At 40.0% G+C, this 27,514-nt stretch overlaps 1 protein-coding gene across 2 annotated transcripts; it reads right to left on the bottom strand.

Annotated features, from left to right (window-relative positions):
• Positions 1 to 26,507, bottom strand: UNC45B (unc-45 myosin chaperone B). Of its 2 annotated transcripts, none has more exons than XM_074263548.1 (20): positions 26,371 to 26,507; positions 25,383 to 25,544; positions 24,801 to 24,837; positions 23,339 to 23,514; positions 21,147 to 21,236; positions 17,905 to 18,072; positions 16,828 to 16,996; positions 15,320 to 15,490; positions 13,539 to 13,710; positions 12,196 to 12,496; positions 11,767 to 11,861; positions 11,230 to 11,371; positions 10,856 to 10,996; positions 8,710 to 8,837; positions 8,090 to 8,156; positions 7,010 to 7,123; positions 6,063 to 6,178; positions 5,597 to 5,714; positions 1,636 to 1,791; positions 1 to 715 (listed from the first exon to the last, which is right to left on the bottom strand). In XM_074263548.1, exons 1-20 carry the CDS (start codon positions 26,386 to 26,388, stop codon positions 455 to 457), a joined length of 2,802 nt encoding a protein of 933 aa, XP_074119649.1. In that variant the 5' UTR covers positions 26,389 to 26,507; the 3' UTR covers positions 1 to 454. The 2 variants fall into 2 exon arrangements, with proteins under 2 accessions (XP_074119649.1, XP_074119651.1); XM_074263550.1 differs by having other exon boundaries at positions 25,383 to 25,547; positions 26,371 to 26,493.
• Positions 26,508 to 27,514: the final 1,007 nt, after the last annotated feature.

Raw genomic sequence — 27,514 nt, forward strand, 5'->3', positions numbered from 1 at the left:
TTTTGTCCAAAAACAAAAGCATTCATCTTTATTTAATCTAATTTATCATATTCTGTATCAACTCAACAAAACACATTCCATTTGAAAATAAAAAAGAAACTCAACTAATTTCCTGATCTCTGGAGTTGGAAGAACCTATAGCCTTTCTCCAATTACTCCTCTCTGCCTCCTTTAAGATAGAAGGTATTTTTTTTAATATACCCTCCAGACACAGTGGTAGGAAACAGGGAAGGGGGTGGTAGCTTTGGGTCAGCTAGGGCTTCTGGGGGCACATGATAAAATCCAGCAGGGCACAAAGATCAGAATATCCAAGATGCCATTTTCTCATTGGTCAGCTCTAGGGGTTGATCTGGGTGGAAATCCACTCTCCACTTCCAGCTGATCCAATAGCCCCTGATTCAGTCCCATGCCCAGGACATGGCCCCAAGGACCACCCTTCCTCGTGGCCCCTGCTCTAAGAGAAGGGTTTAATGAAGCCATAGTCCATACACTTGACGAGGCAATCCCTGGCAGCTTCCACCACCTGTTTCCTCTTCTCATCAGGCTCCTGCTTGCCCACAAAGGTCAGAATCTCCAGCAGTTCACTCTGTACCAGCTTCTTGGCCAACTCCTGATCAGCTGCCATCAGGTTGTAGGCAATGACGATGCCCCGGTGCTGGACTGACAGGCGGTCATGAAGGCAGAGCCGCTGCAGGATCTCCAGCCACTGGGATGTCTGAAAGGAGAGAGGGGCAAGCTGAGAGATAAAAGCAAGGAGGATTGCCCAGATGAATTTATCCTGGGAGAAATAAAGAAGCTACAGACCTGGAAAAAGTCTAACCTCTGTGAGAATGAGTCATAACTATGACAACCAGTACCTGATGTGATTAATGCCAAATAAAGTTCTTGGGCCACGAAATAAAAACATTCTGCTGAATTGAAATTGGACCAAACTAACCTCAGTGGCAGACTTCTCTGAGCCATACTCTCCACTATCTATGTTCTCCCCATTTTACAGATAGTGAAATTAAGTCCTACCCATTAGAGCCAGAGGCTCAGCAGAAGGATCTCCCCCTGAAGGTACCCAAATGGTCTCCTCACTTCTGTCTATCCAGACGCCCTTGGAGATACTAGTTTTAGACAGACTAAACCTTAACTAGGTCTATCTAGTTAGCCCTAATGTGTGTGATTATGTAGGGATGGAGAGGATAGGTTCCACACATTAGTGACAACCTCATCTTCAACAAGAAGTACAGTTGGTCTCTTCTATTATCAACTCCAACGGTGCTCAATTGGTAAAACAATACAAATAATACCCCTCTGAGGGTCCCAAGGACCTCCCAAAAGTCAGGGTTAAAAGTCTGAAACAGTGGTATGATAAATAGTAATCCATGTAGTCCAGCAGAAATCATGTTGGGTTTGGAGTTGGAACACCTGGGCTCAGGTTCTGCTCTACACTTAGTATTTGTGTCACATCAGGCAAGTTCCTTAACCAATCTGGGCCTCAGTTTCCTTATCTGTAAAAATGAGAGACTAAGACTAGATAGATCCCTTTCAGCTACAAATATATGATCTGAGGAACTGGGTGGAATCAGGGGATGACCCTACAGTATGATCATTCCCCCTCCCATTTTCTGCCCAGGAAAGGCTTCCTACCACTTGGGTCATCTTGTGGCAGAGCCTCTTATGGGAGGCAGTCAGCATGGCCAGGGCCCCAGCTGCTGCATTCTGGACTTTGTCATCATCCTCCCCACACAGTAGTACCACCAGCTTCAGTCGGTCATTGCCATCAGCCAAGAACCGTTCCTGCACCTGCCAAGGACGGGAGAGAAGGCAGGGGTGAAATGGTCCACAAGAACTACCTGCTGAAACCATGCTAAAAAATCATTTGCTAGCCGGTGATAGAATTGTTGGGCAACAGACCCCAAAGCAACCCAAGAGAAAGAATAAAGGTCCACATATTCCCAAATATTTATAGCAGCTCCCTCATCCCAACTTAGTGATCCCTCTCTAATGAAAAAAGAGAGGGAAAAATTAGCCAACGTATCAACAGAGTCTAACGGTATATACAATGCTTTTTACACAGTCCTGATACAACATCTTATATAAAAATACCAAGGAGGAATAATTTCTCACCTTTCTGGGGGAGATCAAACTTGGGTATCATCATTATCCAACATCCAGTTGTGTTTTTAGATCTTTCTATTTACATTGTTGTCATTGGATATAGCATCAAGAAGATTACAGTTCAAATCTAGTTTTAGAGACATACTAGTTCTCTGCCCTTGAACAAATCATTCTAGCCTATTTGCCTTAGTTTCCTCAAATGGAAATAATAATACCATTCACTTCACAAAATTATTTTGAGTATCAATTGAAATGATATTTGTGAAGTATTTAGCACAGTGCCTGACACATAGTAGGTGCTTAATAAATGCTCATTCTCTTCCCTTTTCTTCTTTCCTCAGTCTTTTCCTAATTCTTCCATAACTGGATATTTTGGGGTCGCAAATAACTGGAAACAAAATGGGTACCCATTAACTGGAAAATGGCTGAATAAATTGTTGCATATGAGTGTATAAGGCAAGCCAAATATGGGGAATTCAGAAAAACCTGGGAAGATTTGTTTGAAAGGATGCCAAAAAAAAAATAATAACAACAACAAAAATAAAAACAAAAACAAACAAACAAACAAGAGCAATATGCATAAATACTACAGTAATGAGAAGGAAAATACTAATCAGAGCCATGAAAACTCAGGTGGATATAATAGTTAACCAGGATTCCAGAGTACACAGAACAAAACATACCTTCTTCTTCTCAGAAAAGAGGTGGTGGACTGACTACAGGATAAGGCATGCTTTATCATTATCGGAAGTGGTTAAAATGTTGTATCTTTTGCTTAACTGTGCTTATTTGTTATACATTAAGGGTCTTCCTGTATCTGTGTCATTTATTAAACAGTAACATTACATTTTTGTAAATGATTTGGGACATTGAAGTATAAGGCATTTAATAAATCCGATCAGAAAAATCCCAACAACAAACAAATTAAGATTTTCTTAGGATGGTTGAGCATTGGGAAGTAACCCTAATGTAAAAAAACAACAGCAATAAAAACCTTTCAAAGTATTAAAGAAACAAGCAGAGGCAGGAAGTCTGTGATCTGAGTCCCTTCCTCTCATCTAGAATTTTCACTCAAGCAGTTCCCTTAAATATCATCTCTTCCAGAAAGTCTTTCCTGATTGGTTGGAAAGTAGAGAAAAGGTTCCCTTAATTTAAACATGTAATTCCAATAATAAACACCTCCTCCTAGTTATCTATAATAATTCAGGGGTGCAGAAACACAGAGATTATCCAAAAGTGCAAAATTCGGAGATGATTTCTTTGCCTTTGAAGTTATTTTCATCCCAGTTCAATTGTCTTCCTATGAATAATATGTAAAAAATTATGACTTTGCAATCAGTCCCAGAGAGGGATGGGACTTGGGAGAAGGAAGCAGAAGTTGGTTAGTTGGTAGGAGGGGATTAAACCTTTGACACAATGATTTGCCATTGCTAGTTGTTTGATTTGGGGCAAATGGCTTCCTCTTTCAGGATCTGTTTCCTCATTTATAAAATGAAAATGTAAAGAAAGATCATAAGGGGCAGTAATACCTTACACTTGAATGTCCCAAATCATTTATAAAAATGTAATGTTATTGTTTAATAAGTGACACAAGTACAGGAAGAACCTTAATTTATAACAATGAAGTACAGTTAAGTAGCACAGTGGATAGAGCACTGACCCTGGAATCAGGAGAACTTGAGTTCAAATCCAGCCTCAGATACTTGATATTTACTAGCTGCATGTCTTTGGACAAGTCATTTAACCCCAATTGCCTTGAAAAGAAACAAAAAACAAACAAACAACAACAACAAAAAGATTGTAGATGCACAGGACCCTAAAGTTCTCTACTCTTCCTCATTTCTCTCCTGCTCCATTTTACAATTAGAGGCAGCTAAATGATCCAGTGGACAGAGCAGTGGACTTGTCCTCAGGGAGACCTGAGTTGAACCCTGCTTTATACATTGTATGGCTGAGTCACTTCCATATAATGAGAAAAATAATGCCATCTATCTCCTAGGGTTGTTAGAAGGAGAAAATAAAATAGTTTGTAAATCACTTAAACCCCTAAATAATGCTAATGATTGTTATCACACTTGAAGAAATGAAGGTAGAGAGAGAATGTGACTTGTCCAATGTCACCTAGGCAGAGTGACAAAGCCAAGATTTGAACTCGGGTCCAGAACTTAAATCCAGTGCTCTTTCCTCCCTGTGATATCTCTCATAATGCTCACTCCATTTGACTGTAAGCTCCTTGAAAGTAAAAAAATGGCTTCAGACATTTATTAGTTGTATAACCTTGGACAAGTCATTTAACCCCTTTCTGCCTCAGTTTCTTCATCTGCAAATTGAGGATAATAATAACATTTAATTCCCAGGGATATTGTGAGGATCACATGAAATAATAATTGCAAAAACATTTGACACAGTGCCTGGCACAAAGTAACTGCTATATAAATGATAGCTATTATTATTAGCGTTATCATCATCATCATCATTATTTCAACTCTGTGCTTAGCACAATGCCTGGCACATAGTAGGTACTTTAAAATGTTGATTGATTGATAGATTCTTCCAGCTTAAAATCTGTTACTCTAGTATGAGTTATTTATTTATTATTTTGCTGAGGCACTTGGGTTAAGTGACTCGACCAGGGTCACACAACTAGGGAGTGTTAAGTATCTGAAGCTAGATTTGAACTCAGATCCTCCTGACTTCAGAGCTGGTGCCCTATCCACTGCGCCACCCAGATGCCACTTGTATGAGTTATTTAATTCAGATTCTGATCTCTTGTTTCTTGAAAAAGAAATTTTTTCCTTGGCATGAATATTGCCTTCAGACTGATTACAATGCCTTCATATCTTCATGGGTGACCATCAGTCAATGGTCAGAAGTTTATTAATCAGACAGTCAATAAATATTTATTAAGTGCCTATTATGTATCACGCACTGTGCCAGTCTCTGAGAATACAAAGAAAGGTAAAAGATACTTCCTGCGGTTGAGGATTCCAGTCTAATGAATGGGACAACATGCAAACAACTATGTAATAAATAAGAAAAATTGGAATAATCTACAGAGAGAAGGCACTTACTTTGTGCCAGTTGGGTCGAGTGACTGTAGTCAAAAAATCCCCAGTCAACCTCTTCCAGGGAAGAGCTCTTTGAACTAAGTCAGGCTGAGCCTTTAACAGCCCATCAACTCAAAACCTTCCACCTGCCAGCATTCACATTCTTCTCCCACAGCCTGCTAGAACCCCAGATTAAGGCCTTTCATAGAGAATATGTTTATTTTCATAATCATCTATACCCCATCGAGGTGTATCCCAACAGCTCCTATGAGCAAACTCTGCCTTCCTGATTCCACTGGGAGTTCCCTGAGGGATAATATTTCAATGAGGATAATTATCTCCATCTTCTTGAAGAAAAGGGGAGGTTTCTTCACTCACCCGTCTCTGTCTTGTCCCTTAATATGTTGACCTCAGTCCCACCCCCGTACCCTGAGCCCCCATACCTCTTTGTTGACCACCATATTGCACATGCACTCGGTGGCTGCCTGCCGAAGCTGGTCATGGTTCTCAAACATGTAATTCTCAATGTCTGGCAGAGCCTTCTCCTTAATGATTTTCTGCCTGATTGGTCAAGAGAGACACTTATTGAGTTCATCCCCTATCTCCCAGCAGGTCTCTACCTTAACTCCTTCCACCCACCTTAATAGTTTTCTGTATAAACCTTAAGGATGGGATTCCCCAATCTCCTTTGGCACCCACAGTCAGAAGTCTTTTTTTAACTCATCTAAATCCTTTCTGCTTCCACAGTTTCTGTTGTTTTAAAATCTATCCATCAGTAGGAGAGTAGTACCTTTAGAAGAGTTTAGGCATAAGGTTTAAAGCATTGGCTCCTGCCCAAGAGGAAGTTAGAAAGGGCTAACCCTTCTTGACTCCACACCTTGTTTACGTCCTCCCTTCTTCTCTACTCACCGGAGTTTGTCGCTCCTCCCTGACAGATTCGTCAGTCCTAGAAGGGCTTCGTAATTCTGGAGTCCATCCCGCTGTGTGTCTAGGAGCCTTACCAATGGACGTACTACCTCATACACCTGCAGGAAATGGAGAAAAGCAGAAGGAAATGGCACAGGGTGGGGCTAAGAAGAATTATGAAGAATTGGGGGGGCCTATTCCATCTGAGTAAATATCTTTGTTAAAAGTTCATTGTGTGTCAATAACAGCAAGAATGTGCGATGATCAGCTATTAAAGACCTGGTTTTTCTCAGTAGTTTATCCCAATCCCAAAACAGAAATCGCCCTCTGCATCCAGAAAAAGAACTAAGGAGACTGAATGTGAATCAACATATGTTACATCCACTTCTTTTTTCTGTTTTTTTATTTCTCCCATGGTTTTTCCCTTTTGCTCTGATTTTTCTCTCCCAATATGATTCATAAAGCAAGGTGCATTAAAAATAAATAATTTTTAAAAGAGTTCATTTTGTGTATTGGTTGATTTTTAATGAGGAAAGATACTGGTGTGTTGGGGGGGGGGTGTCTGTGAGCTATAGTAATGGGAGTAGCCACCCACAAGATAACCCTGGAATAGCAGTCATCCTGGGAAATGACAGCAATGTGAAAACTGGGAAATGGCAGCAATGTGGAAAAAAATATCATTAAATTTTTTTCAGAAGAAGGAAGGTTTTTTGTTTTAGTTTTTAAATTTAGTGTTTTAAAATACATATTCAAAATGTTGCATTGACAGAGAGAGCAATAGAGAAAAAGAGAGGGGGGAAAGGAGGGAGGGAGGGAGGGAAAGGAAAAAGGAGAGACAGAGAGACAGTGGGAAGGAAAAAAAGAGACTTGAAGAATGAGAAGACTTTTGAGGTGGAATAGGCTCCTCCAATTCCCTATTCTCCCCCAACCCTTCCATAGATCATATTTACCCTTTCTCCAGGAAAAGCAATGTCAGGATTGGAGACAGCCGCAATCTTCGCCAAAGCATGGGCAGCCTTCACCTTGCCCACATCAGTGCCTTCAATTGCCAGTGGTATCAAAGCCTAAGAGACAGAGAGTTAGAAGTGTAGATATCCTCTGTGGTGACCTGGAAAGAACATTGGATTTGGAATCTAGAAAACCTGGGTTCAAATCTTAACTTTGCTACCATGTTACAGAAACTGAGGCAAAAACAGGCTAAGTGATTTGCTCAGGATTGCCGCCAGTTAATTGTCTGAGCTCAAATTTGATTTCAGGTCTTCCTGACTCCAGGCTTAATGCTGCATCTCCTTGGTACTCCTAATGCTTAGTCAAGATAAATCTATTAAGAATTCCAGAAAATCCATTTTTTGTTTGCTTTTACTACTAAAGTCTTAGATCTGTGATTTCATTGGTTTTAAGAAATCCCAATGAAGAAACTCTCTATCAATATAGATTAGCACTGTTCTCTAATTTACACTTTTAGAGATTTGCCCGGGGCCCTAAGAAATTAAGTGACTTGGTCAAGGTCGCACAACCAGTATGTTTCCTAGATAGGACTTGAGAGCAACTCTATCCACTGTACTACACTGTCTCTCTATGAAAGGGACAGGTAATAATAACAACATAGTCTATCACAATTAAAACTTTGCAAAGCACTTCCTTCAAAACAACCCTGTGAGGGAGGCAGTGTAATTACTATCTTCATTTTATATATGGGGGAACTGAGACTCAAAAAATGAAACAACTCACCCAAGATTATAGTTCTAGCAAATGGTGGTGACTCACCCATGAGTATCACACCATGCTTTCCATAAAGCCAAAAATCAGAATATTTTGCATTACTGTTTCACTGTTCTAATATTACAGATAATTGAAGAGTAAATTCCTGGAAGATGAAGTTGGAAATCCAACCTATGCATGTACACTGCTGCGTAGTAGGTGCTACCCAGAGCATCCCAAGAGACACACTCCCTATCAAAGCACCTGCTCAATGCCCACCCCCAGTTATAATCACCACAAGTGTTCCTCCCCCCATCTCCCACTATTACCTTGCCACCACCTTGAGCCACAATGGTGCCCCGATCCCTTGCATTTTCACACAGCGCCAGGAACACCCTGTGAGGAACAGAGATTAAAGGAGTGGGATTTAAATCCTAATATACTCCCCTCATTCAGGTTCCTCTTTATTCCTTTGGGGTGTAGAATTGAAAGAATCTGAACACAAGAAAAATCAAGACAACAAAGGAAAGACAGTGAGGGACAACAGAGAATGCAATCAAGGAAAGTGGATCTAGCATTGATGCAACCAGCCTGAGTCCCCAGAGAATTTAATATCATTTTTTTCTTTAATTAATTACATTAATTAGAATGTAAGCTCTTTGAGGGCAGAAATTACTTTGTTTGTTTGTTTGTTTTGCTTGTGTTTGTAACCCCAGCACTTAGCACAGTGTAAGGTGAGTCCTGATTTTTCATTATTGCTTAGTTTAAAAGAGGATGGTGTATGACTTGGAAGAAGAAGAGGAAAGAAACTTATTGCCCCCCCTTTCCCTAGTTTCTCCCTTTAAGAGGAGGGAAATGATTACACTCTATAGCAACCTCACCTCCCATGTAGAGACTTTACCATTCATCACCCTCATACCCTTCAGACCCTTTTCCCACTCCTCAGTACCTGGCCAATAACTCTTTGGTCTGGTCAGTAAGGATGGCACTGTCAGCTTTTACCATGCAGGCTAATGTGGAGATCACACCAGCCTTCAGCAGCCGCTTCACTCGCTTTTCTACAAAATCCTTCTTGTCCTGAGGAGATGGAGGGCAGGGAAAAGTCATTAGGAGATTCCTAAGTTCAAAAAGTAGGATCCTCGCTGTACACTTCAATGTTGTATGAAGATGTATTCTGATGGAAGTGGAAATCTTCAACATAAAGAAGATCCAACTCACTTCCAGCTGATCAATGATGGACAGAAATAACTACACCCAGAGAAGGAACACTGGGAAGTGAATGTAAACTGTTAGCACTACTGTCTATCTACCCAGGTTACTTACACCTTCGGAATCCAATTCTTAACGTGCAAAAAGAAAATGGTATTTACACACATGTATTGTATCTAGGTTATACTGTAACACATGTAACATGTATGGGATTGCCTGTCATCTAGGGGAGGGAGTAGAGGGAGGGAGGGAGGGGATAATGTGGAAAAATGAATACAAGGGATAATGTTATAAAAAAATTACTCATGCATATATACTGTCAAAAAAATTATAAATAAAATTTAAAAAAAAAGTAGGATCCTATTCCCAAGCTCCAATCCACTTTCTCTCAGCCTTAGGAAGAATGGAATGGCCTTAGAAATGACCTCAACTTCCTTAGTAAAATAAGGAAAATTGACTTGATGAACTGTACAATCCCATCCAGATGTTATTTTTTTGCTCTTTTATGATTCAGACCCTTCCCAAAGACCCCCTTAGTTATGCCCATCCTCGCTTCTTCACCCCCCTTCTCTGCCTTAGTATACTAGAAGCCAGAATTTGGATATTTGATTACGGGAGAGAAACTTTAATTATCCATGCACAAAGACACAGATTATCCAAAACACTGCCATCATCCTTGACTTCTGAATGCTTTTTTTTTTTTTAAGCAGGTTTGCCTTCCTCATCCTACTTCCATTAGCTGGGGTGGAAATGAGCTTATATTTATAGCCTGCTCTATGACTATGTTGTCCTGGAAAATCAATCCTAAAGATAAAAATGCCAGACCCAGAACAAATCTGATTAGCTCACATTTCCATAGTATTTTATACTTTACAAAGAGCTTTCCTTTTCTCACAATTTTCTTTTTCCTTTCCTATGAGGTAGGCAATACTTTTATATTTCAATCACCCCAAAAGATAAATGAGCTCATACTTGATTGTTCCCTCTCACAATGCAGCTCAAAACTCATCTATATGGAAGGCAATGTAGTATAGTAGAAAACAAGATGGATTTGAGGTCTGAGTTCAAAATTCTGCCTCTGGTCACTTATTCTCTCTGGGTCTGGGTTTCCTCACCTATAAAATGAAAGAGTTGGACTGGATGAGGACCTGAGACCCTTTCTGGCTCTAGTTCTATGATTTGATGCCAATTTCACTTCCCTGGGCCTCAGTTTCCCCAAATATAAAATGAGAAGATTAGACTAGATTACATCTCTTCTAGCTCTATATTTATTAGTCTATGAACCTCTTTGATTACCAGAATCTTCATATGAAAAAATGAGGGTAATGGCAGAGGCATTTCTTACCTCTCAGGAGGCTATGAGAAAACCAGTTAAAGCATTATGTTATGAGTTATTAGTATCACTCCAGTTTTACAGAGAAAGAAACTGAGACTCAGAAGGAGTCTAGTATGTGTCACTTTGCGCATCTCCTATCTGTCCATTTTAAGCCCATGGTTCTGGCTCCAAGCCCCCGTGCTCACTTTGATGCTCTAGATCTTGGGATATCCAAGAGTTGACTGATGTCCAATGGACCCCCAAACCATGTGATAATAGACTATACCAATCATTGCCATGTGTGAAATACCAGAAATCCTGAGTATTATGTCTCATTTAGGAAGCATTATTTCCTCCAGAAGCTACAGAGGATCAAAGATTTAGAGCCAGCAGGGACCTAATTCCCATTCTCATCTACAGATTGGTAACTGGCTTGCCCAGGATCCCAGACAGTAGGTCCAGGGACATGATTTTGAATCCAGGCCTTTTCTGACTTGAAGGCTGGCTCGCCATCTAATACAGCAGGTTGGCTGGCTAGATGTCTAAAGACATAAAGAACAAGGGATCCCACCTTGGGATGCTCCTCAGGCACATGCTGCTTGGAGAACTTGGCCAGCTGCACCAGCTCGGGGATGACCTCTTTCACATCATAACTGTTGGTGCAATTCACCAGGGTGGTGGCCACAGAGTACAGGATGGTCTTGTCACTGGTCTGGGAAGAAAACCCGTTAAGGTCAGAACTGGGACCAATTATAGGACACACTGGAAAACATGGTAAAACTCGGGATACTGCCCAGGACATGCTGTTGTCAGTCATGTCCAACTCTTCATGACCCCTTTGGGGTTATGTTAAATCCTTGAATAAGGAGCCTAGGATTAGAGCAGGAAGGGATTGAGTTGATGTTCTTGGGGGTCAAGATTCTGTAAAGTCAGGGTCACACATACCTTTGCTAACTCAAACATGGCCTGTAGAGCAGGAATGTCCTGAACAAAGTCATCTTTCACATCCGCATCCAGCGTGAGGTAGGCTAGACCCTCCACCGCCCAGCGTCTGGTCCTCCCATCTATGTTTGCATTACACAGCCACCTGGGAACAGGAAGGGGACAAGTTAGTCCAGGAGAAGACCCAAATGGAGACAAGCTATAAGACCAAGGGACAATCAGAAGTATCCTGGAGATGGCACAGATGTCCATTCCAAGGACTTTGTTGAATGTCTTTTCCATGTATCCATTAAGTAAATTCCCTTTTTGCTAAATTTGCTAAATTTAAAACAATTTTTAAAAGCAAATTCATTTCATCACATTTCTCCTCTGTTTAAAAAATCTGCAATGGTTCCTTATTGCCCACAGTATCAAGTCCATGCAACTTTACCTTAAATGAGCCCCTACAAGAAGCACAAGGAAGAGTAAAGCCAACAGGGAAAAGTTCAACCCAAGAAGGAAGCCAGAACTACCATCACCACCCCTATCCAGCTCTCTTACTTCCGACACTGTTTGGCGAGCTTCTCCGTGGACCCTTCAGCAAATTGTCTGAGGCCATAGTCGGTGCCTCCTGCAGAACCAAGTTTACAGAGACCCTAGAGGGAAGATGGGACAGCATGGAGCTGGAATCCATTAGGTTTGGAGAGGAGAGATATGGTTAACGATGGTTGAATCCCAAATTTACAGTAGGAAGAGAAATTTCTTGTATGCTTCATTTCTGTTTGCCTCAGTTTCCTCAACTGTAAATGAGGATCATAACAGCAATACCTCCCCCGGTTATTGTGAAAATCAAATGAAATAATACTTGTAAAGTGTGTAGCATGTGCCTGACACAGAGTAGGCACTTGTTAAATGCTTGTTTTGGTTGCTCTTCAGGAAGGGACTGAAGGACAATTCAGGGTAGGGGTTGGAAGAGGGATTAAGTCTCACCACCAAAGTGCGAATCTTAATCCTCTCATTTTTGGTTGTCTTGTAAATGTCTTTGAGTAAGGTGACACCATTGGTGATGATGAAGGTAGCTCTGCTGAGCTTGGTGGAAGCATGAATCAGGGCTTCCACAGCCACTAGCTGGTCCTGTTCCCGCTCAGAGCCACAAAGGGCCACCATCATCTCCATCACGCCTTTCATCCCCAGCAACTGATTCCCCAAGTCGAAGGGCCCCTGAAGGACCCCTGACACCGTCTGGATGGCATGCACATTTTTGTCCATGTTCTGGGGATCAAACTTGCCCCTGAAAAACAAGAAAGGGGTCCCATGATAAACAGATCGCCCACTGAATTCCTTCTGGGGAATCTTAGGGATAACATTCATTCTGCATCTAAGAGTGCAGTTGATGGCCACATCAACTCTTCAATCAGGGATTCTTTCTTTGTCAACTCCCTCATCAGCCTATGGATTCATTCTCAGAATCATGGTTAAATGTATAAATAAAATGCATGGGATTATAGATATTTACAAGGATATTGAAGTATAGTGATCAAAATTTAAAAAAAAATAAGTTTACGGAACTCAGATGAAGAATCTTTGCATTGAATCAATGTCCCAAACCAGAATAATTTGGGGATTTGGTTCAAATTAATGCAGAAAGAGATCCACTGCAATTTAGAGAGAGAGTGTAGCATAATGAAAAGGGTAATGGAATGGAATGGAAATCATAAAGCCTGAGTCCTACTACACTCCCTTCTCTCTGGACCTCAGTTTCCTCCTCTGTAAAATGAGTGAACTAGTTGATTTCAAAAATCTTTTCCAGCTCTGACACTGGGCTTTTTTTGCAGAGAGTGTTGCATATATTGCTATATTTTTTTTAATGTATCCATCTGTTTTGCTGACACCCCTTCCTCTTTTTTTAATCTTTAAAAAAAAAAAAAAAAAGGTATTCTATAGAATGTCTGGGAGGAGGAAGAGCAAAGAATATGGGAGAAATTTAGGAAATGTAAAAACAAAAGCTATCAAAACAAATTTACTTTTTAAAAAAGAAATAAATGTAACACAAAAATAAGAAATGGATGCTTTAAAAATGTTCCGCTACTTAATAACTGCATATTCCTGAACAAATCACTTCATCTCAACCTCCTTAACCATAAGATGCAAACTTGATTCCAATCTCTCTCCCTCCTCCCATTCTATTCCACTTCAATTAGGGCCCTGTCTGTCCAGCATCCCATGGCTGGATTTTTCTACCTGAGGTTTCTGCACTAATGCTTGGAGTTCCTGTTGTTATTCCCAGTGGTAGACACTGTCACCCCAACCCATTCCTGGGAAAGCAAACTCACGTGATGTACTCCTCACAGATCTTGCGGAAGTGGTCCCTCTCAGGGTCACAGCGGAGATCATCATAGAGCTTATTGAGAAGGATGGAGGCCAGCATGCGTGTATTATCAGTCAGTGGCAGGCAGGAGGGCTGCTCTGGTACCTGTCCCACGACCTTCAGGATCTTTCTCAGTCCTGGTGAAGAGAACAATGAAAGGAGAGAATGAGCTCCCCTAACCTTACCCAGGGTCCGTCCCCATGGAAAGCAGCCTTTCCTTCAAGGACTTGTCATTGAACATCTGAAACTCCGAAACATGTACTTCCTGCCTTTTTACCACTTTCTGCATTGGATAAAAAAAAAATTCCTTCAATATCATTTTCAGTCTATCCCTCACAATGCCTGATATTTAGTAGGCACTTATTAAATGCTTGTTGATCGACTGACTGACCTGCTAGAGAATCTCCAGTGGATCCCTATTGACTACCAGATCAAATCCAGAGTCCTCTCCAGCATCCAAATGGAAGCCATCTTGTTTTGTTCTATTTGTTTCCCTAGCACTTAACACAATTCTTGCTACATAGTAAATATCTATTAAACACTTTTTCATTTATTCATTCACAATTCATGTGCATTCACAAATATATGCATTAGTTCATATGTTCATGTACATATTTATTTATACATTCATTAACTTGTATATTCATTGGATTCCTAAGTCATTCAATATGAATAATTCAATCATTCACATATTCATTCATACATACATTCATTAATTCATATATAGTATTGACTCATATATTTATTTAAATATACATATTTACTTAAATATTTATTAATCCACATGTTCATGCACATATTCATTCATATGCTTATTCACATATTCATTTATTCATGCATACATTTACAATTCATTCAGTATGTATATTCATGCATTAATTCATATTTATTCTTATGTACATTCATTGATTCACATATAGTATTAACTCATATATTTGTTCATACATATATTCACTTATATATTAACCTATAAGTTCATGCATATATACATTCATATGTTTATTCATGTATTCATTTATTCATATATTTATTCATTCATGATTCATTCCATATGCATATTCATGCATTAATTCATACATTCATATAGTCATTCATTAATTCACATACAGTAGGTACTCATCTATTGTTTATACATATATTCACATATATATTAATCCATGTGTTTATGTACATATTCATTAATGTTTGTTCACCTGTTCATTTATTTATTCATAATTCATTTTATATTCACGTTCATGCATTAATTCATCTATTCATACATACCTGCATATGTGCATTCATTCATTCATATACTGAATTCACTTACATATTTGTTCACTCATATCTCCATTCATACATGTACATCTTCATTCATTCATTCATTCATTGGTGGTAAAAACAAATCTCTGAAGTATTGAAATAAACTTGTAGGGGGCAGCTAGGTGGTGCAGTGGATAGAGCACCAGCCCTGAATTCAGGAGGACCCGAGTTCAAATCTGGTCTAGACACTTAACACTTCCTAGCTGTGTGACCCTGGGCAAGTCACTTAACCCCAGCCTCAGGAAAAAAAAAAAAAAAAAAAAAAGGAAAAAAGAAAGAAAGAAACTTGTACCCTTTACATACCACAGGGATCCACCTCTACAGTGTTTGGCAGAGAGGAGCAGACAGAATGGGCTCCCACGTGAATGAATGGCAGGGATTTATGGACAAAGCACACACACACACACACACACACACACACACACGTCCCAGGACCCAGCCTCTCACCGTTCTCTATCACATAGATGGTCCGGGAATTGTCATGATCGGCCAGGTCCTTCCTGGGGATGTTTTTGTTGAGTAGGTTCAGGGCCTGGTCCCGGCCCTGGCCAGATACTTTCTTATTGACAAGCATGTCCAGTAGGTGACTAGTAATGAGCTTCAGGTCCTTCTTGGTGTCTAGGGAATGAAAGGGAGCAGTAACGTCATTGGGCTGAGAGCCTCTATTAACTGAGGCAGTATCAAAGGGCAGTTGGAGATCAGGCAGAACCCTTAGAGACAGCCAGGAATCTCATGTCCCAGGTAGCTAGGAGGAATAATTCTTCTGGCATCAAGAAGTTCAGATCCAGCCTCACTTACCTACTAGCTGTGTGATCTTGAGCTATGTGAGCTGTTTACCTCAGTTTCCTCATCTTTAAAATGGGAATAAAAATAACCCTTACCTCCCAAAGTTAGAATCAAATGAGAATATTTGTAAAAGTTCCACATAAATGTTAGCTGTAGCTATATGGAGCTATGGCGACATCAGCCTATGTAAGTTATTAATGTCTATCTGACTCAGTTTCTTCATTTGTAAAGTAGACATGAGAATAATAGCATCTACATTTCAAGGTTGCTATGACGATGATCAATAAGATGATATTGTAGAGCCTTTTGCAAATCTTGAAGTGTTATATGGATGCTAACTCTTTTCATCGTGGTACTATTTTGGTTATATTAACCAAGCTCCCTACAGTCCCTAAGCTTGATCCAAAAACCTTTTCCTTCTTTCCTCTTATTTGGTTTCAGTCATATGAAGGGATTATTATATTCATTCTGTGATAATTGGGCTCTCTCATAGAGGAGAAAATGACTTGGCCAATATTGCGGAGTAAATTAGAAATTAGTCAAAAAACATCAGTAGCTCACACAAATAGGAATTTATAGATCTATAGCTAGAAGGAATATCAGAGGCCTTCCTGGGTATTCTGTGGGTCTCAAACACCATTTTTATTTCTTCAACCCAGGTCTGTTTTTGTTTTGTTTTCTTTTCTTTTCAACATTCACTTTTATGAGATTTTGAGTTCCAAATTTTTTTCTCCCTCCTTTCCCCTCTCCCCAAGATGGTAATACATGTACAATCATATCGAACATATTTCCACATTACTCAGATTGTGAAAGAAGAATCAGAATAGAAGAGGAAACCCATGAAAAAATAAAAAAAAAACAACAACAAAAAGTGAAAATGGTACATTTTGATCTGCATTCAGACTCCATAGCCCTTTTCTCTGGTTCTGGATAGCATTCTCCATCATGAGTCTTTTGAAATTGTCTTAGACTTAGATCACTGTATTGTTGAGAAGAGCTAATTCTATTATCGTGCAATGCTGTTGTTACTACACATCCACTGTTTTCATTCTGCTCATTTCATTCAGCATCAGTTCATGTAAGTCTTTCTAGGTTTTTTTCTGAAACCAGACTACTCATCATTTCTTAAAGCACAATAGTATTCCATTACATCTCAAATGCCATCTTACCAAGAACCAGCGCCTCTTCCTTCCCACGATGCTCTCGCTTGTCCTCCCCAGATAAAGCATCGATGATGGTCTGAAGGAGGTTGCAGACAGCCCGAGAGATCTCCTCCTCCTCCACTGCCATCCAGCCACAGATGCAATTCATTTGAATCGTGTGTAGGATTGCCATTGCCTGGAATCCCCGCAGAGGAAAAAGCCCCCAGGTTCCCCCATCAGCTTGGACCAGTTGTTTTTGACCCAGACCCTCCCTGTACCCTGAGGAAAATGGTAGGAAATGAGCAAAGACTGAAGAAGAATCCACCCCCATCTTGTGACACTTGGGTGATCCCCATAATACCCCCTTCCTCTACCTGATCTCTTCTGCTGCTTCCCCATCTTGAAAATGCTTTATATTTATTTTCATTCTACTTATATAAATAATAACAGCTAATGCTTCAAGGTTTTACTTTATGTTATTTTATTTTATTTTATTTTTTTTGATCCTCACAACAACCCTGGGAGGTAGGCTTTATTTTACAGATGAGAAAACTGAGACTGAGAGAGCTTAAATGATTTATTTGCACAGTCACTCAGCTAATAAGTATCTGAAGCAGGATTTGAACTCAGGGCTTGAATTTGAATATAGCCCTCTCTTCATTAAGACCACCTAGCTGCTCTCTTTTCTAAAATGTACAATCCTTGAGGGGATAAACTGTTTCTCTTTTGTTACCCTTTCTCAAGTATCTATCACAGTAGGCAGGTAATAAATGCTTACTGAATGATTGACTGACTTGTACAATTCATCACATGCAATTGTTGTTCAATCATGGATGACCCTCTGGGACCCTGTGGACTTCAATATTGTCCATGGGGCTTTCTCAGTAAAGATAATGGTTTGAAGTGGTTTGTCATTTCTTTCTTCAGTGGGTGAAAGCAATCACAGGCTAAATGACTTGCCCCAGGTCACACAACACACAGCATTTAAAGTCAGGTCTTCCTAATTCCAGACACTTATACACTGAGGCCCCCAGCTGTTTCAAACTCTCTTTTAGCCAACCTAAAACCTTTCCCCAGGAAAGAAGTCACAAGTTATCTACTCACCCTTGCCTGATGTCCACTGCACATGCCAGAGAGAGTCCGAATAGCAGCCAGCACCAGCTCTGGTTTCTTGGTGTCCAGGAGTTGCAAGAGGAGGGCCACTCCATTGTTTTGGAAAATTTTCTCAGCTCCAGCATCTTCTCGGCCCAGGACGATGAGGTTGTTGGCTGCCTTTGAGGGAAACAGGAGGATTAACAATGGTTGTGTAAAAGTTATAGTGGGTATGGCCATGGCTATGGACCAACCAGATACAGAAGGAACTAGTCCTGAAGATGGGCGCTTTTAAAAGTGTGTATTGGGGGCAGCTAGGTGACGCAGTGGATAGAGCACCACCCCTGAATTCAGGAGGACCCGAGTTCAAATCTGGTCTCAGACACTTAACATTTCCTAGCTGGGTGACCCTGGGCAAGTCACTTAACCCCAGCCTCAGGGGAAAAAAAAAAAAAAAAGAAAAGAAAAAGAAAAAAGAAAGAAAAAGAAAATAATAATAATAATAAGTAAATAAATTAAAGTGTATATTGAAAAACTTAACCTTTAATAAGTCAACTGGAAACATGTTTAGGATTTGTTAAGATTAGGGATTTGTTGCAAGACTATGCGATGATTAACTATGATCTACTTGACTCTTTTCAATAATGAGGAGATTCAAGGCAATTTCAATAGACTTGTGATGGAAAAAGCCATCAGCATCCAGAGAAAGAACAATTGAGGTTGAAAATGGATCACAACATAGTATTTTCACCTTTTTTGTTATTGTTCATTTGCTTGTTTTTCTTTCTTTCTCATTTCTCCCTTTATCTCTGATTTTTCTTGTGAGCACGATATATGTGGAAATATGTTTAGAAGAAAAATAAACTAAATAATTTGTTGTCATTCAGTCATTTCACTCTTATATGACTCTTTGTGATCCCGTTTAAGGTTTTCTTAGCAAAGACGCTAGAGTGGTTTGCCATTTCCTTCCCTGGTTCATTTTTTTCAGTTGAGGAAACTGAGGCAGACAGGGTTGAGTGACTTTCCCAAGAACACACAGCATTGTCTGAGATGGGATTTGACTTAAGGTCTTCCTGACTCCAGGCTTGGCATTATCAACTGCACCATTTAGCCACCCCTCTATTCTATTCTTGTTCCTGATAATCTCTCTGGTTATCTTACATAACTGATCTCATAAGCCCTCTGATTCTCAGTTTCCTTTTTTGTCAAATGGGTAAATTGGACTGGATGATTTTTTAGGTTACTTCTAGCCCTAGAACATATGGAGCCATTTGGTCTCACCCATTCATTTTACAGACTAGGAAACTGAGGGCCAGGAAGCTAAAGCAAACCATTGTGCAGTCATATAAATAATGAATAACAAAAGCAGGTCTTGACTCCAAGTCTGGTATTTTTGCACCAAACCTGACTAGATTGAGGAGCCAAGCACCAGACGTAGAAGTTGAGTTTTTGTTGCTTTGTTTGTTAAATCCATGACTGGTGGGAATAATTATACTTCAGAGTCAGCACTCAATACTCCTTGAAATCCTTTCATAAAAACAATCTCATTTGACCCTCTGAGTTTTTAAATTCTAAATCTTATTTACCAACTATGCACATTAAATATTCGTTTCCTACCAATCAATCAATACAACCTCCAAAATTGTTTTGTATTTGCAGACAAAAGACCTCGATTTAAATCTTAAAATTTAAAATTTAAATCTGTCATGTGATAGCTGTGTAACACTGGGCAAATCACTTTTATCTTTCTCAACCTCAGTTTTCTCATCTGTAAAATGAAAGGGCTAGGTCAGATGGCTTCCCAACTCAAGATTACTGCTCCTATGACCTACATTGGACTTAGAAGGTTTGCAAAACATTTTATAGACAAGATCTATTGAGCCTCACAAAAATTCTGGTGAGTGATGCTTTTACTATCTCCATTTCTCCCATGAAATAGCCTCAGAGTGGTTAAGAGATCACAGCTGATATTCACATAGCCAGTAAGTGTTGGAGATAGCATTTATAACTAGGTCTCCCCTAATTCCACACCATATGATTTTTTTCTATATTTAAATAAAATTTGTTTTACTCTTCTCAGAAATTTCTCTCCTAACTACCATGTCCCTGGGATGTAAGGAGAGCAGCTAAATTGTGGCACAGTGGATAGAGAGCCAGGTCTGAAATCAGAAGGAATCATCTTCTTAAGTTCAAATCTGATCTTAGTCACTGAGACGTGTGACACAGAGCCCTGCCTGCCTCAGTTTCCTTATTTGTCAAATTAACAGGAGAAGGAAACTGGGAAACCATTTCAGTTTCTCTGTCAAGAGAACTCCAAATGAGATCACAAAGAGTTGAATGCAACTCAACAATAAAAAGGATATTATGCTCATTTAACAGATAAAATCTCCTGGATTTGGGTCATAAGAACAGTGCTCTATTTGGAACTATGCCCAAAAAGTTATCAAACTGTGCATACCCTTTGATCCAGCAGTGCTACTACTGGGCTTATATCCCAAAGAAATACTAAAGAGCAGAAAGGGACCTGTATGTGCCAAAATGTTTGTGGCAGCTCTTTTTGTAGTAGCTAGAAACTGGAAAGTGAATGGATGCCCATCAGTTGGAGAATGGTTAGGTAAATTATGCTATATGAAGGTTATGGAATATTATTGTTCTGTAAGAAATGAGCAGAACCAGGAGATCACTATACTCTTCAACAATGATACTGTATGAAGATGTATTCTGATGGAAGTGGAAATCTTCAACATAAAGGAGATCCAACTCACTTCCAGCTGATCAATGATGGACAGAAATAACTACACCCAGAGAAGGAACACTGGGAAGCGAATGTAAATTGTTAGCACTACTGTCTATTTACCCAGGTTACTTATACCTTCGGAATCCAATTCTTAACGTGCAACAAGAGAATTGGATTTACACACATATATTGTATCTAGGTTATACTGTATGTAACACATGTAAAATGTATGGGATTGCCTGTCATCTAGGGGAAGGAGTAGAGGGAGGGAGGGAGGGGAAAATTTGGAAAAATGAATACAAGGGATAATGTTATAAAAAAATTATTCATGCATATGTACTGTCAAAAAAAAATTTTATAATTATAAAATTTAAAAAAAAAAAAAAAGAACAGTGCTCTTCAGAATATATGGTTTCTTGTTGAATTGATATTGGAAAGAGATTCTCCACCCTGGCTAGGGTCAGGACGAGGAGAACAAAAGCTGGGAAGAGTGAGGAGGCAAGAGCAGGGAGTTTACCTTCTCACGCTTTTCTGTCTCACTGTTCTCATCCAATAAGATCTCAAACATCTTCTGTACTCTGGAATCCGTGGAAAACTGGACATGGAGCTGAGGAAGGAGAAGGGGAGGGGAGAAGAGGGCATTGAGACAAGAAAATTTTTCAGCATCATTTTTTTATATCTTTTAAAGTTTTCAACATTTACTTTTATAAGATTTTTATTTTCTTTTTTTTTTCTCCTTCCCTACCTCTCCTCCCCCTGCAGAGACACAAGAAATGTGATATAGGTAATACACGTATAATCATGTTAAAGATATTTCCACATCAGTCATCCTGTGAAAGAAGAATCAGAACAAAAGAGAAAAACCACAAGAAAGAAACCCCCCCAAAAAAAGTGAAAGTTGTATGCTTTATATTTTTTTAAAGTTTATTTTTCTTAATGTTTATTTTGAGGGGAGGATGAAGATCTATGTTTTCTTTCACAAAATGACTTTTATGAAAATATTTTGCAAAACATCACAAATACCTTCTCAATGTGGAGGTAGAGGATCTAGAACTCAAAGCTTTTTTAAAAATACATATGTTGGAAAATTATATGCCTTGGTCTGCATCCAGACTTCATAGTTCTTTTATTGGATGTGTCCTTTGGAATGGTCTTCAATCATTGTACTTTTAGCATTATTTTAAGAAAATAGGATTAGACATCTAGGAAAATCTGGAAGAGACCCCAGAGAGCATCTAGTTTCATCCCCTCATTTTACAGATGAGGATACTGAGTCCCAAAGCCGTAAAAGTCTGTGGTCACACAGCCCCAGTGGTGGAATTAGATCCCAGTTTTTCCAACTTTAATGCCTTGCTTTGCTAAACTCAGACAGCCACTAGGGTCCCTAGTTCCTTTTCCAATTAAATTCCAACTTCAAACACAGATTTTAATATCATCACTACCCTCTTCCACCTCCTCCTTCCATCAGCAATTCAGCCAATTGATAGAATTTATTAAATGCCTACTGTTTGCCAGAAAGGAAGTGATTCAGTGACTAGAGAGCTAGACCTAGAATTAGGAAACCTGAATACAAATCTAGCCTCAGACACTTTCCAGCTGTGTAAGCCTAAGCAAATTATTTAACTTCTGTCTGCCTCAGTTTCCTCAAATGTGCAATGGTATGTGCTATTGTATCAACCTCCCAGGATTGTTATAAGGAGTAAATGAGATAATATTTATAAAGCATTGTACCAATATTCTACTAAAGGGCCTGTCTTCTATTCCCCTTCTCCCCCTAGATTTCAGTGCCTTCCCATTTAAATGATCTTATCTCCTCTCTGTATATTTTGTATATAACAAACAGGCTATTTGCATGTTATCTCCCCATCAGAAAACCAGCTCCTTATGGGCAGAGACAGTTGCTTTTCTTTGTCTTTCCAACACTTAGCATGGTACCTATATGCAGTATATAGTAAATGCTTAAATAATTGCTTGTGGACCAGCTGACTCTCTTTCTGCCTTCAGTGCCCATTGTAGTGACTGGCACTTAGGATAGAAACTTGAGCTCTGATTTCATTGGTGTAGGAAACTCTGGAATGAGGAAACTCCCTCTCCCAAGGGAAGGGGGCAGATCTCAGTAACAGATAGTATTAGAGAGTTACCTAAGTCTGGAAGACTGAGAGATTTCATTCCTTCTTCAGAGCCACTCACTCTGTACATGAGGGGCCAGACTCATAGCCAGGTCTTTCTGGCTTCTAAAAGGGAGCTAGAAGGCTCTGTATCCACTACAGATTACCTCATGCTCAGCACTTAGGGAGTACTCAATAAATCCTTGTTGAATGCTGAATTAAATTGAACTTAGCCTTAGGACCACCATCCACCCCATCTGTTATCCATTCAATGTACTTCAGGTCAATCCCTTTTCACAGGCCCCTAAGCAGTAAAGAAATCTCCTTTGTCTATCCCTAGCAACTCCTTGGCAGAACTAGGTTTGGGTTTTTCTACAATACCACACTCAAGTTAGTGCAAACAAGACCTATGCTATAAGGTCAACTTAAAGATGATCCCTCTCTAGGATACATATAATAATAAAATATTAATAAAATAGAGCTTTAGATAATAAAATACTTTCTTCTGAGGAAGAAAGGCAGAGATCATTATATCTATCTTACAGATGAGAAAAATGAAGTCAACAGAATAGAAATGAAAGAAGGGAAGGAGATATCTTACCTTCTCATGGATGCTGGAATTGAGGCGTCTTAGAGTCTCCTGGAAGTTCCGGTTTTGGGGTTCAAGTGTAGCACAGCGCTGCACATCCTTGAAGGCCTGGTCCAACTTACCCAACTGCTCCATAGCCTGGCATCTACGGAACAGGGCCTTGATGTCTGAAGCATTAATGTCAATGGCTGAAACGAGGGATAAATGGAAAATGGCTTCAGGAATAGAGTCACTTTTCTACAGGAGGCTTCCCATTCCTAACTCTAGAAACAGTATTACTTATTTATCTTTTTTTACTTTGGATTATCTGTATCTACAGTCAGCATCCGTTGATATGAGCCACTCAGTCTCCTTTGTACATGGGAGGCTCATTTCACAAAACCCAGTGTAGTGAGCTGTTGAAAATCCAAGCTTATAAAACTGACACATCAAGATATAAGCATCAACATTACAAAAAGATGCAGACCACTGAGCGGTTATAATAACCAAGAAACTTGGTCCAGGAAAAGTTGGGAAAATGTATCTCCTTCCTTTCTTTGCAGTGGCAAATGAATAAGTGAATGAAACATTTATTAAGCACTTACTCTATGCATATCACCATGCTAAGCACTGTCACAGTCCTTACTGTCTAAAACCTCATAGTCTAGTGGGAGAGGCAAGTTATGGTGAAGAATTATGGAACATGGAATATGCTTTCAGATTTGGCTGCTATGTTGGCTTTGCTGAGTACTTCTGGCTAGGAAAGAAGGGGAAAGGGGATGTATTCATAACAGAGATAATGTAAAACAAAAGAAAACAATTTTTAAAAACTTTTAAAAATATTCATAGAGAATTCCCTTGGTTCATGAAATTCACAAAAAGTTATTTGCCATGTAACTTCTCAGGTGTATACACATACTTTAAACTGAGATGTACACTCATCTCTTCCCATAGTACCTAATATAAGCAATCAACAAACCAACAAGCATTTGTTAAACACCTACTATGTTCTAGGCACTGTGCTGGTACTAGTTGTACAAAGACCACAAGGAGACAGCTGTTACTTTCAAAAAACTTACATTCTGCTAAAAAAATGTCTACAGAAAAATAAAAACAAAATATAAATAAAATAAATTTAAAAGGAGTGGGATTAAGCAGGAGAATCAGCTCTTGAGTTAATAAGCAGAGAACATTCTGGGCATGAGCAAAACCTTAGAGACTGGAAATGGAACATCATGTAAAGGTAACAGCAAGTAGGGCAGTTTGGCTGAAACTGTGAGCAGTATGTGTGTGTGGGTAACTTATAATTGACTTAAAGAAGGTTACTTAAGACAGATTTTAAAGGACTTTAAATGCCAAACAGAGGAAGAATTTGTAAGCATTATCAAAGGGGGAATAGAGATGGTGCCCCCTAAATGATTCCTATAAATCTAGTAGGCTAAGGGGCCAAAAAATGAGGGCATGGAGCTGGGGTCAGAGGAAGAAGGCCACTCACCTTTGGATGCATCTGATGCTGCTTGAGCATAGCTCTCCTAGAAATCAGAGAAATGGGAAGGCTCATCATTAAGGACTTCATAGAGAAGCAAGAGGATTGTACTTGATAGTCTTTCAAGACTTTCTGGTCCAAAGCTCTAAATTCTAGATACCTGAGAATTGCCCACCCAGGACCTGGAAGAGTGGGGCTACTACAAAAAAGGTGGGAAGGAGTTGAAGCCCTGGAAATAAGTTCCTCACCATCCCAACTTTGTGTGATCAGCTCCCATCAAGTTGCGATTAATCTGAGTGCTGCTTCTTGGTCTCATTGGCAAAGATCAAAGAGCACAGAACTCTGACCTTTGGTTTAAATATAGCCTTATACCCCTAAATCAGGGTTCCCGCCAAAAAATAAAATCCAACATTGTTCCCTTTACAAGGTAGAAAATGTTGGGCTTCTTCCTCTTTCTAGCAGTAAAATTTGGGCAAACTAGGAAACCTGCAAGGAGGCAGAGAAGCAGACACCCCAGCCTCTCCTGACAGCCTCTCAGTTTCCCCATCCCATACCCCTGTCTCTCCCCCTCCCTCCAGCTGGCCCCCTCACCATTTTCAGACCACAGGCTGCCCTGTTACGGTACAGAGTAGCCAGCAGGGCTTTGTCCTTGGTCAGCCTTAGGGCCTGGCTGTAGCTTTTGGAGGCCTCTTCATAATTCTGGTTTTGAAAATATTTATTCCCCTCCTCCTTCAGCTGCACAGCATCTGCCATCTGCTGGGTAGGAAAGGAATGAATAAAAAGAATAACGAGCAGATTTCAGATTTGTAAGTATTTTACAAACATCATCTTATTTGATTTTTGCAATCATTATTATCCCTACTTTACAGATGAGGTAACTGAGGCAGGGAGCCATGAGGTGAATTCTCCGGAATCACAGAGCTAGGATTCATATAGGTCTTTGGGACTCCAAATCTAGCCCCTATTCATTGTTTGGGGAAGGAAGAATCAGCCCCACAATCAGTGCTGCTCAAATTTGTGTCTATGAGGTTGGAACCATTCCCTAAGACCAGGAAGGGCTCTTTCCCAGGCTGAGGAGCATAGCTCAGGGCGAAGGCCCAAGAGGCTTCGAAAGATCACAGAAGAAGCCTTGGTACTTCATAGTGAGACAATCTAAATAGAATGGATAGATAGGGTGTTGCAAGTGGAGCCTGAAAATTTGGATTCACATCCCAGTTCTGTTATTTACTTCCTGTAAACCCCTAAATCTCTGGCTCTTGGTTCTATCATCTGTCAAAGAAAAGGGATTGGACTGGATGACCTGGAAGGTCATCTCTATGATCCCAACTAGCTAAGAGTAAAATGACTTTGCTTCCCACAAAGCAAAACTCTTCAATTTAAGGTACAAGAGGAAACTGAGATTCAGCCCCCCCTCAATATCACTCAGCTCTTTTCCTTCATCCCACCCCAAGACCTGGACAGGAGCTTTCATTGATACAAATATTAATTTTTTGCCTAAGACGTAATAAAACATCATGCTCCCCTTTTCTGCCCCTTTCAGTCAAGCCCACCCCTCATCCCCCCAGCACACACCACTAACTTTGTCTGAAGTAGTCATGGTCAGGGAAACTTCCTTCTGGAAACCTCTCTCCTTTGTCCCCAGCAGTCCAGTCTTTCTGGGACCCTGACGCCAGCCTGCCTCAATCAGTTCTTCCCAGCCCCCCACCCAGGAGACTTTATCTCTTCAACCAGTGGCTGCCAACCATATTTGGTCTGTGGGTCAGGTGTCCCTGGGGCCTGTCATTGACACTTAGGGCCCGCCCTCCCCCCCTCTCCAAATAAGCAACCCTCAAGAAAACCTTTCATTGCCCCCTCCCCAATTCTCCCAATTTAAGAGTTACTTCAGAGGCAGATGGGTGGGGAGAGGGGTGTACCACAATAAGAATGTCACAGAAGCGAGAATAATTCCCACTGAGCCCATTAAAAATCCACAATCCTAGTCCTTCCCTTCTCCTCCTCCTCCCCACCCCCAACCACACACAGACACTCATGGCTGCTATTTTCAGAGATAAGTGACAGCTGAGGTAGTTTTAGACAGACATGGGACAAGGATGGCAGCTGCCCAGCGCAAGAACCAACTGGCAGCTTCTAGAAATGCTTTAGGAAGGAGGGGATAAAAGAAGAAGGAAAAGTCCTTCAGCCCCTCCTTCTATTTCTCTTCCCCCAAATACTCCATTTCTTCAGGACAAAGTGTAAATATGGCATCCTGTAGTTTAAAGATTTTAGTTTGTATCAATGGCCCCCAAGCTTTTCAAGTTCAAATCCTTTCTCAGTCATTTCTTAATTCTGTGTCCCAGAGAAAGCCTCAAGTTTTGTTAGTGTTGTAGACGCTGAGTTTTGTCTTATTCTCTGGGACCCCATTTGGGGTTTTCTAGACAGAGATACCAGAGTGGTTTACCATTTCCTTCTCCAGCTCATTTGGCAGATGAGGAAACTGAAGCAAACATAGTTAAGTGATTTTCCCAGAGTCACACAGGTAGTAAGTGTCTAAATTAGATTTGAATTTAGGAAGATGAGTCTTCCTGACTCCAGGCCAAGTACTCTTATCTTCTGTATCATCCAGCTGCCTCAGTTTATTTATTTGCAAAGTATAAGAGTCAGATTCTTCTACTTCTAAATCTATAATCCTTTGGTATTATATGTGGTCTTTTTTAAATGCATGTTAAAATTTTATCACAGTGTTC

This window comes from Sminthopsis crassicaudata, chromosome 4 (assembly GCF_048593235.1).
Source record: "Sminthopsis crassicaudata isolate SCR6 chromosome 4, ASM4859323v1, whole genome shotgun sequence".
In the NCBI taxonomy this organism is placed as follows: Eukaryota; Metazoa; Chordata; class Mammalia; order Dasyuromorphia; family Dasyuridae; genus Sminthopsis; species Sminthopsis crassicaudata.